The sequence below is a fragment of the Olea europaea genome, chromosome 21, assembly GCF_002742605.1.
Source record: "Olea europaea var. sylvestris chromosome 21, O_europaea_v1, whole genome shotgun sequence".
Lineage (NCBI taxonomy): Eukaryota > Viridiplantae > Streptophyta > Magnoliopsida > Lamiales > Oleaceae > Olea > Olea europaea.
Window position 1 is genome coordinate 11,653,570 of NC_036257.1, and position 19,178 is coordinate 11,672,747.

A 19,178-nucleotide genomic window follows, 5' to 3' on the forward strand; every position below is an offset into this window, starting at 1 on the left:
CATGGCCTTAAAGGCTTCACATCTTGGTTCTTTACCTTGGAATTGGAGACCAGCATAGAGATTCATGGAGTCCTCGAACGGATAAGATGTGTTATTCTGCAAGCAGTGTATAGGGGGACGGGAAGGTATCTGTGAGTTGTTAACTGCTTGATCCTACTAAATTTCAAGGTCAACACAATCAAGGCCACTTTGAGAATTTTGAGGCTTAAGGTGACAAAATACTATGAAGCCCCTAAATATAATTTTTTTACTAGCGTAGCAACCATTTTAGCTCAATCATAGTCAATTCACATAGTTTTGTGTTGAGAAATATTATGCCTATTACACTTACTCACCATTTGATTCGTTTGAAAATCAATTCTCACATTCTAAGACCTTCTGAAAATCAGTTAAGTATTTGAATGATGACTACAATTTATTGCCTCAAATATTACACATTTAAAAGTAATAAAAAAATTTCAAAATTAGCTATCAAATACAAAGAACAAAAAACCTAAATAATAATAAATAAATAAAAAGTCATTTATGGGTAGTGAGATAGCATTTTGCGTAAAGAAAAAAATGGGGTTAAATCCACAAATGGCCTACCAATTTTATACTAAGTGTCACATTGGCCATCCAATTTGAATTTGTTTTACCATAGCTACCCAACTTCAAAGTTAGTGTTACATTGGCCACTCAATTTGATTTTGTTTCATTATGACTATCCAACTTCTTAAGAGTGAATTATCCAAATAGTTATTGAAATTTATAAAAAGTTTTTACGAGGTCACTAAACTTTAAAAATCACCAAATTTATCACTAAACTTTGCACAAAGTTTTCATGGGGCCACTGAACTTTAAAAATCACCACATTCATCACTGAACCTTACAAAAGGTTTCCACGGGGTTACTGAACTTTGCAAAAGATTTTCGAGGGTCACCAAGGAAAACCTTTTGCAAATTTCAGTGATGAGTTAGGTGAGTTTTAAAGTTCAATGACCTTGTGAAACATTTTACAAAGTTCAGTGATGAATTGGATGATTTTTAAAGTTCAGTTACCCCATGGAAACCTTTTACAAAGTTCAGTGACCACTTGGATAATTCACTCAACTTCATACTTAATGTCACATTGGCCACCAAATTTGATTATACTAAGTAAAATTACCAAGTGGATTCACTGAAATTAAGTATGAAGTTGGGTGGTTACAGTGAAACAAAATTAAATTAGGTGGCTAATGTTACAATAAGTATGCAGTTGGGTAGCCATGGTGAAACAAAATCAAATTGGGTGGCCAATGTGACACTAACTATGAAGTTGGATGATCATTGGTGAATTTAACTGCAAAAAAGTGACATCTACGTCGATAACAAACAAACTGTGAAAAGCAAAAAAATTAAGTGTATGTTTGATACACGTTAATTTATTTCATGATTTACTACAAAATTATTTTTAATGACACATTCACGCAATAAAATATTTTACACATATATCAAAAAAAATTCTACTTTTTACCCACACATTCTCCAAAAAATCACAATTCAAAACTATTTTTCCTATAATAATGGTTGTCAAACAGGCTCTAGGAAAAGAAAATGAATTTTATTGCAAAACGAATGTATAAATTCATAAAGTAAATGAGTGGGCAGGCGAATAGAGCCATGAATCTCAGCTCCAACAAAAATTTGATAGGATTATTTTCCTTTTCAATTAAGCTATTTGTATATTAATTTTGACACCTTGTTGATTGATAAATGGGGTAATGTGGCAAGATTGTGATGATTGATTTAAATGTGTAAAATGTAAAAGATAATGCGAGATTGTACCAAGTGCAAATTCGATAAGTCTAGTTGTAAACTAGGATCTACCTGTACGATTATTTCCTCTTAGGTTCGGTAAAACTAGCTATTTGATTTGACAGAGCAATCAATGAAGCAATTATTTTTCCAAAAACAAAAAAAAGGTAGTTCAATTGTTCAAATCATTGTTATCCTTGGCTTTTTTTTTCTTTTTTTTAATGATCATGGGTATTCAAGCCAGTTTATGCACACCTCGACTAATCTCACGGGACCTAAAGTTTACAGCCAGGTACTCAACTCAGTAGTTCTGAGGAGACTCGAACTGCTGACCATTTGGGAGCAAACTCAAGATCTTGATCACTGAATTACCCTTCAAGATTGGCTTCTTACTCTGTAAATAGTAAATACAGTAGAATTCAGGACAGATATAAATTCTTTGATCAGCAGAGAAAATTTTATAAGCTCACAATCCTTCCAAATATAAGAGGACTATATTAAGATTGGACTGAGGAGATGAAGACTTTTCAATAGTGAACTTTAATCCAATTACTACTTAGCACTTATTTGGCCCCCATTTTTTAATAATGAGAATGGGTGGAATAGCGTCTTTTTGAAAAAGAGTGGTTGAAAAAATAAAGAAATTTTTCAATTTATATATAATATTATTTTATGAAAAATTGTGTGATTGAAAATAAAAAAGAGAAAAATGAAATATAATGGAATGAAAATTAATGGGGATCAAACGGGAGCTTAAACAATAGCAATTGGACCCAAATTATTTGTGTTTTCCACGGCTTCAAATCTTGGTTCTTTAGCCTGGAATTTGAGACCAGCATAGAGCTTCATGTAGTCCGAAAACACGAATTTTGAGTACAAATCTTTATTCTCTTCGCTCTCTACCAATGCCGATGCTAGATAAATCACAGCATCACTTCCAGAATTGTAGAATGATGCAAGGGAAATTCTATTTTCATCTGTGGGCGCAATCACTCTGTGCATCACACTCTTATTCTTTCCATTTGTAATCACCTTCACACAAAGTCGGAAGGAATTAAGCCTTAATCTCAATTAAATGAGCAATAATAAGCAGATACGCAATAAAAAATACGGGTTTTAGTAGCTTTTACTGTTGAGCATACCTCGAGTTGGTCGCCAATGTTGATGACAATGGAGTGGTGCTTAGGTGGGACATCAACCCGTTCACCGTCTTTAAGAAGCTGGAGGCCACTGACCTTGCCACCCTGGAAAAGTAGGACGATGCCACCGGCGTCGGTGTGTGCTCGAAGTCCTTTGATGAGATCCGGCTGGAGGCATGGGAGATAATTGCTGACCTTGGTTCCGAAGGTAGGGCCTTTAGAGCCATAGAATACCTTTTTCAGATAGCCTCTCTCTAGTCCAGGATTTTCACAAAGCAAATCAAGAAGATGCTCAGCCAATTTCTCTAGTTGTGCTGCAAATTCCTTCATAGTCTTCCTGTTAGCATTCATAAAATATTAAACTACGATCAAAGAATCCCAGATGTAAAATTTGCTTATGAAAACTGAGTAATTAACCCTATTCATCTTCAAGATCAGGGACTTCTGCTATGTTTGAAACAGGAAGATGGCGGAGGAAGAAGGTACTTTCCCAGTCTAAATCATTGATTTCAGATTGAACAGCTTCAAGTCCTTTACTCGCCACCATTTCCTTAAATCTTTGTTCCATGCATTTTCTGTGGTGTTCCTTTGTCATCCTCTCTACGTTGTCCATGAATTCGGGAGAAATCCCATGATTAACCTGCTTAATTACCAGATCAACAACCGTAGTAATTATTAGTTCAAATTTAAGAATCACTTCGGTTCTATGTATGTTAAGTTGCAAAGTAACGGAACTAATTATATTTGTACCTCAAAGAAACCCCAGTTTTCACAAGCATCTTTGATCTTCTCCATTGTTGCAGCCCTTTCTTCTCCATTGAGCTTCTTCATACTAATAACTGGAAACCATGCCATCTCTCTCTCTCTCTCTAGTTATTCTTATCTCCGTCTTGCTATTTTGAGTTTATGAATCACCGTGTTGAGAGGAAAACCTGGAGGGTAATATATTGTGGTTTCCAGGATATCGAGAAATAGCAGAAGATTTATTACCCAAAAAAAAATCCAAATCCAATGAGCAAGATTTTCCAGACAAGACTGGCGTGGAACACGTACGTGATCACATCTTCATGGACCCATAACAACTTTATTATTATCATGATCTTTGGCCTTTTTCATCGATATGGGACCTAACTCAGGCTGGCCGCCACTTTTTCCCATGCACGCTTGTAGTTTGTAGGGCTGCTTGATGAAACTGCCTTTTAACATTTTCCTCCTAGAACCTATAGTAATTCTTTAAGGTTTTTAAATTATTTTCAATACACGTGTTTGATATTTTAAATAATATTTATGCAAAGAAAACTCTTTGAATGATACTTGATTTGGAAAGAATAGACGTTTCAATTTGATTTTGTCATCTTTGGAATTGCTATTCGCTTGCTTCTTACGTTTTAGCCGTTTCTATTATTTTAAAGTTTTAATTCACTATAAACATTACGTATGCTTATGGCTTAATCATAGTTTGTTAAGATTTTATTTTGAAATCGTAGATTGATAGAGAATGTATGATTAAAAAAAGAAAGAGAAAGATGTATTTTGAAAATAATGGAGATCAATCAAGGACTAGTAAATCATGAAACCCATGATTAAGAATTGTTTTCTAAAGAAATATTGGTGTTATTTGTTTTTTTTTTTTTTTAGGGAGGTAATACATTATTATTTATGATTTTTTAACCAACTATAGATGTAGCAACTAGCACGTTTTATTGAAAATAAAAATAAAAAATAATACATACCTGAGAGAGAGACAACTTGTAATTAAAGATGTGAAACGAATAATCGACTGAACTTTTTCCCGTCTCGAGGCAGGGAATACAATATCAAAGCTAAATAAATAGTATATTTATAGAAGACTACATGACTTGAACTTAAATAGCGATATAAAGCTGTCTGATCAAGTCGGATTAAGATTTATTAAGTTGCAAATGCATCTTGAATGCCAATTTTATGTTGCTGTAAAAAAAATAAAAAATTTCTTGAATCATAAAAAAATAATAATAAATATTATTGTTAAAATTTCAATAATTGTCAGTTTTAGAATTGTTTCAGCCAGAGAAAAGTGTAATTTTGCATTCTTATTACTGTCGACGTTAGGCAGCTAATAAATTATTTTTCCAAATTGACTCTTTAATTCTTAATTTAAAAGTAAATGTTAATTTATGTAGAGATAGATGAATGAGGAAAAAATAATAGTGAATGTTAATTTATGTAGAGATGGATGGAAAAAAAAAAAAAAACTAAATTTTTAGATGATAATGAATAGTAATTGAACTTTTGGAGAAAAAAATTTAAAAAGTTGGTACGTAAAGTGTTACATACTGCAACATAAAGGGTGTGATGTGTTATTTTCGATTATGAATATTTTCGTTTATTTAACTATTTTTTATGGTAAATTTGTAAGTGTCTTGTAGCCAAAGTTATTTTTTTGTTAACATAATGTACAGTATAATATGTAAAGTATAATTTTTTTAAAATATAGTGTGTTATGTGTAAGTATACTCTATACGTTTATTTAAGTGCATAAAAGCTGTGTTTCTTACGGAATGTGTAAATAAAACAATAAATGGGTGTAGATTAAAAAAAATATGTTGGTCGAAGTTGAGATTTGCTTAGGGGTGGGCAAAAAATGAAAATTCGTCCGAACTTGAACCATGTCCAAGCCTAGATTTGCCAAAAACATGCACAAAATAGTATTGCTCCGGTTTAGGGATGGACTTCGAGTGGTTCAGTCCAAGCATCTTGAGAATCAGACTGAGCAACATCTCAATAAGAATTGGAAAATGAAATAATTTGTTGTACAAGAAAAAAGAAATCGGTGTAGAAAGCAAGCAATCAAAAGGCAAGTGATTCAACCTCGTTTTGTGATTTCAAGTAAGTTTTACTACTTGAAATTCTATTATAAGCATGCAAGCTTGATTTACATTGGCATCAAAGCCTAAGTAGATTGTGTTCTTTATTTAAAAAATGCTTAAAACATTTTAGAATATCGAAATGCACTAATTTTGTTTTCTTCGAAAAGCTTCAACATCATTAATGGAAAATTTTAATATAATCTATATAAAGTCATGAAATTTATACCATATATTCATGATATTATGTTGAACATATCTAGAAAATTTTGCTTCATTTGGATTTATATTTTGGGAGAAAAATCGAGCACTAGTTTAGAAAATCGAGATTTCATTACATGATAACTTCTTGTACGTTAGGTTTCATATTGTCCATTAACGCGGTTGGATAGATTTTCTCGAGAACTTCCCAATGGTATAAAGAACATTAATATTGACATAGAATTGAAGAAGTTATGACCTTCCAACATGTAAATCAAGCTTGCACGCTTATAACCGAATTCCAAATAGTAAAACTTATTTGAAATCACAAAATGATGTTGAATCACTTGCCTTTTGATTGCATGCTTTTCACATCATTTTGTACCTGCTTATCGGTTAGAAACTCAATCACCAAGAAAGAAGTTTGATATTCACAACCGAAGAACCCAATTTGAGATGTTATACTTCCAAAATCAAGCTACCATCCTCATGCTTTTTTCTCTCTATTGTAAAATTCAAATTGCATTGTCTTGTGCCTGATTTTGTGGTGAGTGGGTGTTTTATGAAAGTTAGAGGTGGTAGGGAGTTATGGTTTCAAATTCAAAACCTCAACTCCCTCAACTTCTCCTTCTAGATGACTCCCACGCAATTCGGGTCGGATCCACCCACATGGGCAAGCCTTTTTTTCAACATATTCCACTCACATATGATGAACTTGACCTAATCTTAATATAATGTTAATTATATTATCTCAATATATCCAAGATCATACAAATAAATGGATCATGTGACCAACGAGTTAATTCACACAATGCCATACACTTGTTAAGAATATATAACAATTCTACTAGATATGTTTCTATTTATACCCTAGGCATATTTTGAGTATTTCTAACCCCTTAATTAATCAAAAAAATGCTCAAATTTTTTATTTATATTGTATGGTGTCACAAAACTCAAATAGTTAACACAATTGTCCGATCAATGAATACAAGGTGAAGTGTTAGATAAAATAGTCATTCTTTCCTATTTGAATCCCTTCATTTCAAGTCATTTGCTTTTGTAAACATGTCGCATCAAATCGAATCATCCATAATTATTGGCAACATGATAAAGTATAACAATACCGAATTAAAATTTGGAGAAATAGTCAAAAGTCATAAGGGTATATAAGTAAGGTTATGTGTGCCTCAGAGACTCACACAATAAAGAAGCAGTAATCGATTCTTTCATTTCTCATTGGTCATTAATGCACACGTGTTATGAAATATGTGTTATGATGTTTTCTTCCTTTCTTAAGGCATATATCTAATCTTATAAATTAAATACACCGTACATATCATAATTCTGATATTCCTAGATATTTAACATAAGTTATTATTTATTCCTCTAGACAATCCCAATCGAGAACTCGATCTAGATTTTAAACTAGTTTAATGGATAGCAAAAGCTATTTCGATTATTTGTTGCAATATCATCTTGATACCTCATCAAAGCGACTGTATCATGTACACAGTATGATTGCCCTGTTTGATCTCATCACATCCCAATTTGCTTGAGGCGATTGTTCGTGTGAGTAAACTAATGACAACATGTTTGAAATACTTTATATGTGCATATTAAACAGTAATCTAATCATCATAACAAAATATTACTCTTAACATATGAACTCAAAAATATTGTTAATTAACGGACATATAAAAAGTTTACATAGTATATAATTCAAATTCTACACAATCCCATAGAATTAACAAGATTAACAAATACATCTATAGGGATAGAATTAGTAAATGGATTAACTACCATTTGATGCGTAAAAATATATTGCAAACTTACTTCTATCTTTCCTATGATGACTCTTGCAAAATTATATTTTATATCAATGTATTTGATTCTACTGTAAGACTTGAGATCCTTTGCATATGTAATAGCTACCTGATTATCACAATAAATCAAAATAGGTCCCATGTAACCATTAAGGACTCTCAGGTGCCGAAAGAATCTCTTTAACCAAACAGTTTCTTATACTACTGGAGCACATGGTATGAATTTTACTTCCATTGTGTACAAAGAAACGTATGTCTGTTTCTTGCTACTCCAAGACATGGCACAATTATTAAATTACGCAAGAATGCATATCGCGACGTTAATTTGCGATCAACAAGGTTTTCATCTCAATTAGCATCTATGTATTCTTTTAAGCACAAATCACTTCCTTGATAGCACAGAGAATAGCTAGCAATATCCTTCAAGTATCTTAATATCATCTGAACAGCTTTCCAATGTTCTCTTCCTGAAAAATCCTCTAATTACAGAAAAATCTGAAGTAACTGAAGGAGAAATATGCTCAACTTCATTAAGTTATACAAAATACGTGTGTAGGTTATATACAAGAATTCGCATAGCTAATCCCATGAAAATAGCTACTTTAATTTAAATTCAAACTAATCTCTATCATAGCTAATATCCTTGGAACCTCTCAATCTTTCTGTTATGATTTATTTACACATTTTAACACTCTCCCTCAAGTTGGAGCATGAATATTGATTGTCCCCAACTTGTTCATGCGTGAATAAAAGGACCCCTTCCAAGAGCTTTAGTAAATATGTCAACAACCTGTGTCTAAGATGCAGTAAATTTTGTAGCTAATAGACCAAGTTTGATCTTGTCTTGAACCACGTGATAATCCATCTCAATGTGTTTAGTTCTCTCGTGGAAAATTGGATTTGCAGCTATGTGTAAAGCTGCCTTGTTGTCACAATGCAAGTTTGTTGGTGCTTTGATCAATATCCCGAGATCTTGAACAGATATCTAAGCCAAGTTAGTTGACATGTTATTGTTGTCATGGCTCGATATTCTTCCTCAGCAGAAGATCTTGAAACGGTTGTTTGTTTATTTGTTCTCCAAGAAATAAGTGAGCTACCAATGTAAATGCAATATCCTGTAACTGATCTTCTTGTAGTTGGACATCCACCCCAGTCAGCATCACAATACGCGGTCAATTTAAAGTCACTTTCTAATGAAAATAGTAATCCTTGTCCAGGTAAACCTTTCAAATATCTAAGCACTCTCATTGCTGCTTCATAATGTGGTTTTCTAGGTTGACCCATGAACTGAGTATTGAATATCAGGTCTGGATATTGTGAGGTATATGAGCTTCCCAATCAATCTTATGTATGCTAATGGATTTTTGAGTGGCTCCCCTTGTGAAGGTCTTAATTTTAGATTTTGCTCCATTGGAGTAGTAACTAGTGCAGCTCCTAACATCCATGCTTCATCAAGAAGGTCCAGTGTATATTTTCTCTGTGAAATGAATATTCCTGAACTTGATTTTGCCACTTCGATGCCCAAAAAATACTTGAACTTACCCAAATCTTTGATCTTGAATTGTTGGTTGAGAAACTGCTTTAGTGCTTCGGTTGCTTCACTATTGTTTCCAGTTATTATCATGTCATCCACATAAATTAAAATAGCAGTAAACGATTGGCCTTCAGACTTAGTAAATAGAGAATAATCTGCCTTCGATTGTTTGTATCCTGCCTTACAGATTGCACTTGAAAATTTTGCATACCAATTTCTGGAAGCTTGTTTAAGCCATATAGAGACTTATTTAGTCGACAAAATAGGGGTTGGTTCTTTCCCTGTGGACTAAAGCCAAACGGTGGCCTCATATAAACTTCTTCAAAAAGGTCCCTATGCAAAAATGCATTTTGGACATCAAGTTGATGAAGTGACCATTGTTTCACAACAGCGATAGCAAGTAGACAACATACTGTGACAAGTTTGGCAACTGGAGCAAACGTGTCATTGTAGCCAAGACCTTCAACTTGTGTGTATCCCTTTGTTACTAAACGCGCTTTGTACATCTCAATGCTCCTATCAGAATTGTACTTTATTTTGTATACCCACTTACATCCAATACCCTTTTTCCCAGCAAGTATTGTTGCTTTCCAGTGCTTGAATTTCTTGCTTCATTGCCTCTTCCCAACTTGGATCACCTGCAGCTAGTTCATATGTACTTGGTTCCAATGTTTTAGAAATGGAGGAAACCAATTGAAGGTGCGAAGAGGACAATTTATCATATGAAATATAATTGGCAAGAGGATATCGCGTACCTTGCTTATGACCTGGCAAGATGATGAATTAGAATGACGCTGTAGCATATTGACATAAGGGTATTGGAAGTCTTTAAGCCATATAGAGGGCTGGCGAATTCTTGTTAACTATCTGGGTATAGCTTGCTGGATTGGTGATGGTGGGGTCTCGAGTAAAGTGGGGTTGGTAAAAGGTTCTTGTGTATCACCACATGTTGTAGGTAGTGTAGATGGTCCAGTCGATGAAGAGTTATCTGACTTGTCTGTTGCTGGAATTGGCAAAACGGGCATAGTGGTCTTGGTGGTAGATGTAGTAGAGCTATAAGGAAAATGTGTTTCATGAAAAATGACATCTCGACTTGTGAACACTTTCTTATTTTCTAAATCCATCACCTTGTATGCTTTTTGACCTAGAGGATAACCCAAGAAAAGACACTTTTTGGCTCTAGGATCAAATTTATGTGCAGGATTGATATTAGTGGCGTAACAAAGGCATCCAAAGACTTTTAAGTGAGTGTAGTCAGGAATATGCTTGTAGAGAAGCTCATAAGGTGTCCTTTTGGCAAGAAGAAGTGTGGGTGTTCTATTGAGAAGATACATTGCTGTAAGGACACATTCACCCCAAAAATATAAAGGTAAGTCAGCTTGAAATCTTAGAGCTCTAGCAGTGTTTAAAATGTGCCTATGTTTGCGTTCGGCCACTCCATTTTGTTGTGGAGTTATGGCGCAACTATGTTCAAATAAAACTCTTTTTTTACAAAAGAAATGAATCATTGAAGTGAATTCTTTTCCATTATTTGACCGAATTCTTTTAGCTTCCACATTAAATTGGGTATGAACTAAATAAAAGAATGATTTGAGTATACCTTGAGTCTCTGACTTGAAACGCATAAGATATACCCATGTGTATCTTGAATAATCATCAACAATTGTCAGGAAATAGTAAGCATCAGTAAGTGATGGTACTCTAAAAGCACCCCATATATCACAATGAATTAATTCAAAGCAAGATTGTGTTTTTATTGAACTTAAGCCAAAAGAAAGTCTGGTTTGTTTTGCACGATGGTAGATATCACAAACTTTAATGGAAGCAAAAGAAACTCCTAAACTAGATTCCATGAGATGTTTCTGGGGTGATGATGATGGGTGTCCAAGTCTTTGATGCCAAAGGCTATTTGCAAAAGGCGTCTGACTGGCTTGGTTTATTTGTGGCTTTGATGTGAGGTAATATAGAGCATTATGCTGCCTCTCCAAACCAATCATCTTCTTCGTTTCCAGGTCCTGCAAAATACAGAAATTTGGGAAAAAGGTAAATGAACAATTCAAGTCCTCCGTCATCTTACTTACAGATAAAAGATTTACGTGAAAGCTTGGAACAAGTAAGATATCTGGAATTTTGAGTTTGGAGTCAATTATTATTGTTCTAGCTTTTGTAACTTAGGCCTTTTGACCATTTGGCAATCCAACGTATGGGTACTTTGGCTTCGACATGGTTTGAAACATGGAAGTGGTGGCTGCAATGTGATCGGTAGCATCTGTATCTATGATCCATTGTTTCAACTCATTTTTTTGAGAGCCAGTAATCAAGCAAGATGGGACAAACTGACCTATGGCATTTGCTTGAGGCTGATCCATGCCACTTTTACCTTTGATATTGAGCAAGTTCAATAGCTGTTGATAATGCTCTTGTGTGAAGAAGGGCACCTCTTTCTGAACATTATTCACGTTTGGTTGTGACTTCTTTACTTCTCCATTGTCTAACCGTTTGTTGTACTTGTGGCTGGTAAGGAATCCATGTAAATGATAGCACTTGTCCACCATGTGATTAGCACCATTACAGTGTGAACAATGATGTTTTGATCTTCCTTTCTGCTGCGTATAATTCCCTAATTTTCTTACACTTGCCAGCATTGCTTCCCTCGAAATAGTGATATCTCTTTGTTTTTCTTCTTGCAAAACTATTGCATAAATCTTTCCAATAGAGGTAATGGTTGCATCAACAATATTTGACCACGAATTGCTGAGTAGGTGTCATTCAATCCCATTAAGAACTGCATTACTTTATTTAGTTGATCTTGTTCAACAAGTTTTGAGCTTGCAGAATAGGTACATACTGGGACATCATTATGGGATGAGAGCTCATCCCATAAGCCCTTCATCTTGGAGTAGTAGGCTGTGATAGACATGGTTTCTTGGTGTAAAAAAGCAATCTCCCTTCTCAGCTAAAAGATTCTTGGAGCATTGTTTTGAGAGAAACGATCTTTCGGATCTTCCCAAACACTCGAAGCCAACTCTGTGTAGATAACACTGTCTGACAATGATGGATCAATAGCATTTAGGATCCACGATAACACCATGTCATTGCATCTCTTCCAAGCTGCATATTTTTCATCATCTATAGAGGGCTTTTCGATGGAGCCATCTATGAATCCCGTTTTGTTTTTGGCACTGAGAGCAATGCTCATTGACCTACCCCAGGTAGCATAGTTGTCACCATTCAATGGTTTGGAACAAGACTCACACCTGGGTGATCAAAAGAGTGCAAATGAAACGGGTCTGAGGTGTTTCCAGTGGAGGTGTCTCCAATGGAGTTCGAGGTTGTTGATTTATCTCCGCTCATGATGTATGAACAAAGAGTGAATACTGGTTGCTTCTAATCAGAGAAAATACCCAGGCAATGCTTTGATGCCATGAAAAATCTAGTGATTACAGAATATTCTGAAGTAATTGAAGGAGAAATATGCTCAACTTCATTAAGTTATACAAAATACATGTGTAGGTTATATACAAGAATTCACATAACTAATTCCATGAAAATAGCTACTTTAATTTAAATTCAAACCAATCTCTATCATAGCTAATATCCTTGGAACCTCTCAATCTTTCTGTTATGATTTATTTACACATTTCAACAGTTCCAGAATTAGATTGATATCTACTGATCAGACCAACGACATAGCAAATGTCGGTATGAGTACACATCATAGCATACATCAAGGTCCCAAACGCACTGGAATATGAAACTCTAGACATTCTTTTTTTTCCTCAGAAGTCTTGCGACATATGCCAAGACTTAGTGTTTTGGCTTTCAATACAAAAAATGTCAACGGAGTTGCAATTCTCCATTTTGAAACATTAAAAAATTTTCTTTAACTATCATAATTTCTAAAACATGTTTTTTTCCGTTATACTAATTTTTTTTCAATTATGATTAACGAATAAAAGTACAAAACAAAATTTATAAATTGTCAGTGCACTAAACTTTGACAAGTATACATATAAATATTTGTTAAAATATGTTAATGAGTATATTGGTTTAGTATTAATTTACATTTATATTATGAATCCAAACCAAGCTTACATGCTTGACCATTTCTTTACCTAATCTAATGTCCATTTAGAATCCAATCACATTACGCATGAGCTCTATCAAGCCTTATAAGACAAAAATACTCTTTTTTTTCTTTTTCATTTTTTCCCCCTTTTGAATAGTTAAAATTTTGTTTATAAGACAATCGAAATTAATCTGACGTACCAAATACATTTATAAGAATAATGCTATTCCTCGGTTGGGTGTTCCACCATGATAACTTATGAGCCAATCAAACTTCTTCCACGGTCGAAATTATTCTCCCTTTTTTTTCTTTGGATTTTGTTTCTTCTTTGTCTCTATCCATCTACTAATTTACAAGCCAGGAGCTTGAGGAAGCAGCTTCAAAAATTCTTTGATCAAATTCTGAAAAATGAAAGATAAAGAAAAAATGTATTCATGATATATTATAGTCAAGTCATTTTTCACTTTATCTCCTCTACACTCCATAATTTTTTATTTTGGGCCCGTTCAATATTAATTATAAGAATTGATTTTTTTTGACCGTTAGAAATAAAAGTGGGTCCCACCTATGAGTGAGAAAATAAAAAATGACGGTTGAAATAGTGAAATAACGGTAAAAAAATTGCTACCAAACGAGGGTTTTATATAATTTCGACAAGTGACTTGACCACTTGAGTGTAAATGGTCTCGAAACCTTTTATCTTGAATGACGATATTTGCCTATAACAAGGTGTTCATACATGCAACATTTAGGTGATAGCGGGATGGTGACCCTAAGACGTTGATAGCTTGATTCTACCAAATTTTGAAGTTGACACAATCAATACAGAACTCAATCCCACTTCAATCTTAACATAAACAACGCTATTAACAAAAATTCAACTTTCCATTGGCAAAAAATTGACATCCAATCCGATAACAAGCAAACTGTAAGAAGGGAGGAAAAATGGTTCAAAAAGTAAAGTGAACATTTTATTCCAAAATAAATGTACCAAAATTAAAAATGAGTGAATTGGCGAAGAGAGCTACGAATTTCAGCGCCAACGAAGATTTGATTCCATTATTTTCTTACCGTAAAACTAGCTGTTTGATTTGACGGAGCAATTGCCATTCATGGCTTCTTGCTCTGTAAATACAATAAAATTCAACGCAAAGACGATTTCATTGATGAACCGAAAATATAGTAAAATTCAACACAAATATTGGGCTGATAGGATAGAGAGTTTTCAACAGATTCACTAGCTTTAGCTATTAGCTCATAAGTTTACATGAACGACCAAGAATTTTTAAGCTAATCACTACTTAAACAATAGCAATTGGGCCCAAATTAGGGGTGTTTTCCATGGCCTTCATGGCTTCAAATCTTGGTTCTTTAGCCTGGAATTTGAGGCCAGAATAGAGTTTCATGTAGTCCTCAAACACGAATTTTGGGTACAACTCTTTATTCTCTCCTCTCTCTGTCAATTTCGATGCTGGATAGATCACAGCATCACTTCCAGGATTGTAGAATGATGCAAGGGACATTCTATTTCCATCTGTTTGTGCAATCACTCTATGCATCACACTCTTGTACTTTCCATTTGTAATCACCTTTACACAAAGTCCGAAGGAGTTAAGCCTTAATCCCAATTACGAGAACAATAATAAGAAAACAACGGAATATAAAAACACGGGTTTTAGTAGCTTTTACTGTTGGGCATACCTCGAGTTGGTCGCCAAGGTTGATGACAATGGAGTGGCGCATAGGTGGCACATCAACCCATTCACCATCTTTAAGAAGCTGGAGGCCACTTACCTTGTCATCCTGGAAAAGTAGGATGATGCCACCGGCATCAGTGTGTGCTCGAAGTCCTTTGATGAGATCCGGCTGGGGGCATGGGGGATAATTGCTGACCTTGGTTCCAAAGTTAGGGCCTTTAGAGCCATAGAATGCCTTTTTCAGATAGCCTTTCTCTAGTCCAAGATTTTCACAAAGCAAATCAAGAAGATGCTCAGCCAATTTCTCTAGTTTTGCAGCAAATTCCTTCATTGTCTTCCTGTTAGCATTCATAAAATATTCAACTAAGATCAGAAAAATCCCAGATTATATAAAAGTTAGTCATGAAAACTGATTAATTAACCTGTATTCATCTTCAAGATCAGGGACTTCTGCTATGTTTGAATCAGGGAGATGGCGGAGGAAGAAGGTACTTTCCCAGTCTAAATCATTGACATCAGATTGAACAGCTTCAAGTCCTTTACTCGCCATCATTTCCTTAAATCTTTGTTCCATGCATTTTCTGTAGTGCTCCTTTGTCAGCCTCTCTACAGTGTCCATGAATTCGGGAGAAATCCCATGATTCACCAGCTTAATTACAAGATCATCAACCGTTAATTTTTAGTACAAATTTAAAAATCCTTTTGGTTTTATGTATTAATAACAGAACTAATTATATATTTATACCTCAAAGAAACCCCAGTTTTCACAAGCATCTTTCATGTTCTCCATTGTTGCAGCCCTTTCTTCTCCATTGAGCTTCTCCATGTTAATAACTGGAAAACTTGCCATCTTTCTCTCTCTCTCTAGTTATTCTTATCCTTCTCTTGCTGTTTTGAGTCTATGAATCACAGTGTTAAGGGGGGAACCTCGAGGGTAATTTATAGTGGTTTCCAGGATGTGGTACCAGTACTGTACAAGAAATATATGGCAGAAGAATAATTAATTTATTACCCCAAAGAATCCAAATCAATAAGTAAGATTATCCTGACAAGACTGGTGGAACACGTTCGTGATCACATCTTCATGGGCCCATACCAACTTTATTATTAGCATGGTCTTTCCAAACCTCCATTTGTGATATGGGACCTAACTCAAGTTTTTCCCATGCACGCTTGTAGTTCATAGGGCTGCTTGATGAAACTGCCTTTTAACTTCCTAGCCAGAACCTACAGTAATTCCTTAAGTTTTTTTTATTATTTTTAATACACGTGTTTGATTTTTTAAATAATATTTGTGCGCAGAAAACTATTTGCACAATACTTGACTTGGAAAGAATGTTGAAGAGAATTGACGTTTCAAACTGAAAATTCACTTAGAAAAGTAAAAGGGTTAAGGAAATTATGTTTGATTTTGTCATCTATGGAATTGCTTTTTTCTTCCGTTTTAACCGTTCCTATTATTTTAATGTTTTAATTCACCATAAAAAAAATGCATATGGTTTAAACATATTAGTAAATCATGAAACCCGTGATTAAGATTTGTTATCTACAGAAATAATGGTTTTTTTTTTTTTTTTTTGGCTCGGGGAGGTAATACATTGTTATTTTTTATTTTTTTAGCTAACTATAGATGTGGCAACTGGCACATTTTATTGACAATAAAAAATAAAAACATAATAAGTACCTAAGAGAGACAACGTCAAGTTAAAGATGTAAAACAAATAATCGCGATTGAACTTTTCCTGTCTCGAGGTAGGGAATACAAAATAAGAGCTAAATAAATAGTATATTGGTCGAAGACTACATGATTTGAACCTAAAAAGTGGAAAAAAAGAAAAAAGCAAGAAGAGCGTATGATCAAGTCGTATTAAAAGTTATTCAAGTTGCGAATGCATCTTGAATGCCAATTTTTTATTGCGGTAAATTTGTTGGAACATAAAAAGTTTATTGTTAAAAATTAAATAATTATTAGTTTTAGAATTGTCTAGGCCGAGGGGTTTTTTTTTTTTTTTGCGTTAATATCACTGTCGACGTATAGGCGGCTAAAAAATTATTTCCCCATATTGACTCTTTAATTTTTAATTTAATAGTTAGATTAAACCACTAACTTTGACCAATCAATTCAGATATTGTTTTTGATTATAATTACAGTAGCCTCAATTTTATGAGAAAGTAGATGTTTGAATTTTGAGTTCAATATTTTTCTCTTATTAAATGTGAATACTAGAATTAATAATTTCATCAAACCAAACCAAACTTTAATCCTTGCATGTTTGACCAAATCAATATCTAATCTAATGTCCATTTAGAATTTACTCACATTATAAATGAGCATTCATCAAACCTTAATTGTTTGACAAGTAGTGTTTTGCTTCTTTTCAAGATTGGGTTCTTGCCTCCAAACGAAAGCAAGCACGTATTTATTCTATTTGCTAAGACAACATGAACAAAATTAAAGAACAAAATAAACTGAATTCTTATTGTTATACTTAGTAATCGCTTCTTATTTTTGATTAATTTTAATTACTAGACAGAATGAATATTAAATATCTCAATAATAAAAGTTTTGTTCACCCACCATTATTCCAAAACTTTATAGGAAGTGGGTATTAATCTAGTGGGAAAATGACAATTCCTCTTTTTATTTTGTAGTAATCAAGAAGCATACATATCCTCATGTATGTGTATCTAGTAATGGCAAATTGGAATAACATAGTACATAGATATTAACAATGAGATTGTGGAAAATTCAAAGGACTACAGTTAGAATTTTTGTGGCTAAAACATAGTAAATAAAAGAACTTGAATATCATTTTTATTTTATTTCATTTCAGTTTTTTTGTGGAGAAACCTCACAACGGTTATTCCTGAATTATGAAAATTTGAATGAGCTTTTTGGTCATAGGACTATAGTTAGAATCGCAAAGTAAAAAGTTCTTGTGAACCCAAATTTTTATTTTACTTCATCTATATTTTTTTTTCTAACTTTGCTTAATTACCAAATATTAACATTATTATAGCTTATTTTTAGAGATGGCAAAAAAACTCGTTCAACCCAATACCCATGAGGCCTCGTCCCGAATAGGGCGAGGATTACCTGTCCAATCGGGTAAAAGGGAAGGATACGGGGAGAGGGTCATTGCCCTGAAGCGAGTATAGGGTTGGTATGGGAAACATTGTCCCCGCCCCATTTCAAGTTAATTTCAAATTTAAATTTTTATCAAACAAAAATAATAGATTTATCATCATTTTTAAAGAGAACATAAACTTTTTTCAACAAAGTAGGTAAAAAAGTAATAATATTTACTAATTAAGGACATAACAAAGTAAAAGCAAAAAATAAAATAAAAAATAAATGGGGTAGGGGCCTCGCCCCACCACGTTCTGCTTTAATTGGGTATGGTATGGGTATGGAGTAAAATAACAAAAATATCCGACGGGGCGGGGGTAGAAATGGTCGACCCGTCCCATATCTGCCTCGTTGCCATCCCCACTTATTGTATTATTTTTTATTGGCTCAAAACAAAGAGAAAAAAATGAGAAGGATAACAATTTTTTTTTTTTTTTAAATGTGATGATAGAGTCGAATATAACCCTTATTCAACAAGAATGCGACATATTTTGTTGTCGAATAATTTGGAAGTAGTTTTAGGTTCCTCGAATTTGTAATTTCAACTTTCTTCTTCACTTTCTAATGCAGTCTCCAGTTTAGAAAATGCCATTCCTTAGTCAAATTTGACGTGTTCAAAGGCCAGTCTCTGATCCACCAATAAAATATTCTCTAGTCATTTTTTCTGGATAAGTCTTGGTATACATAATTTGGGTACATAAGGGCGTTTACACTCCTCACATGGGATGTACCACACTTCTCACATGGGATGGGCCACACTTCTCACATAATTAATTTCCCTTTTGTTCATCCAAATAATTTTACATTCCAATTTTTATGCAAGAATTAATTCATTGATCGAGACCAAGGATGGTTATCACATGCCTTGTCTTATTATATCACAATCTCTCTTCATCACTCACTATCTCCTAAATTCCAATGCTTTATGGTTAAATTTTTCAACATTCGGAAGGAAAAAAA

At 33.9% G+C, this 19,178-nt stretch overlaps 2 protein-coding genes across 2 annotated transcripts; both read right to left on the bottom strand.

The window, feature by feature from the left end:
- Positions 1-2,132: 2,132 nt before the first annotated feature.
- On the bottom strand, positions 2,133-3,874 carry LOC111370660 (1-aminocyclopropane-1-carboxylate oxidase-like). The gene is made up of 4 exons (XM_022992480.1): positions 3,666-3,874; positions 3,338-3,558; positions 2,919-3,258; positions 2,133-2,808 (listed from the first exon to the last, which is right to left on the bottom strand). Exons 1-4 carry the CDS (start codon positions 3,768-3,770, stop codon positions 2,530-2,532), a joined length of 945 nt encoding a protein of 314 aa, XP_022848248.1. The 5' UTR covers positions 3,771-3,874; the 3' UTR covers positions 2,133-2,529.
- Positions 3,875-14,530: 10,656 nt separating this feature from the next.
- Positions 14,531-15,938, bottom strand: LOC111370659 (1-aminocyclopropane-1-carboxylate oxidase-like). The gene is made up of 4 exons (XM_022992479.1): positions 15,834-15,938; positions 15,511-15,737; positions 15,093-15,426; positions 14,531-14,980 (listed from the first exon to the last, which is right to left on the bottom strand). The coding sequence occupies exons 1-4, from the start codon at positions 15,936-15,938 to the stop codon at positions 14,693-14,695; spliced, it is 954 nt and encodes a 317-aa protein (XP_022848247.1). The 3' UTR covers positions 14,531-14,692.
- Positions 15,939-19,178: the final 3,240 nt, after the last annotated feature.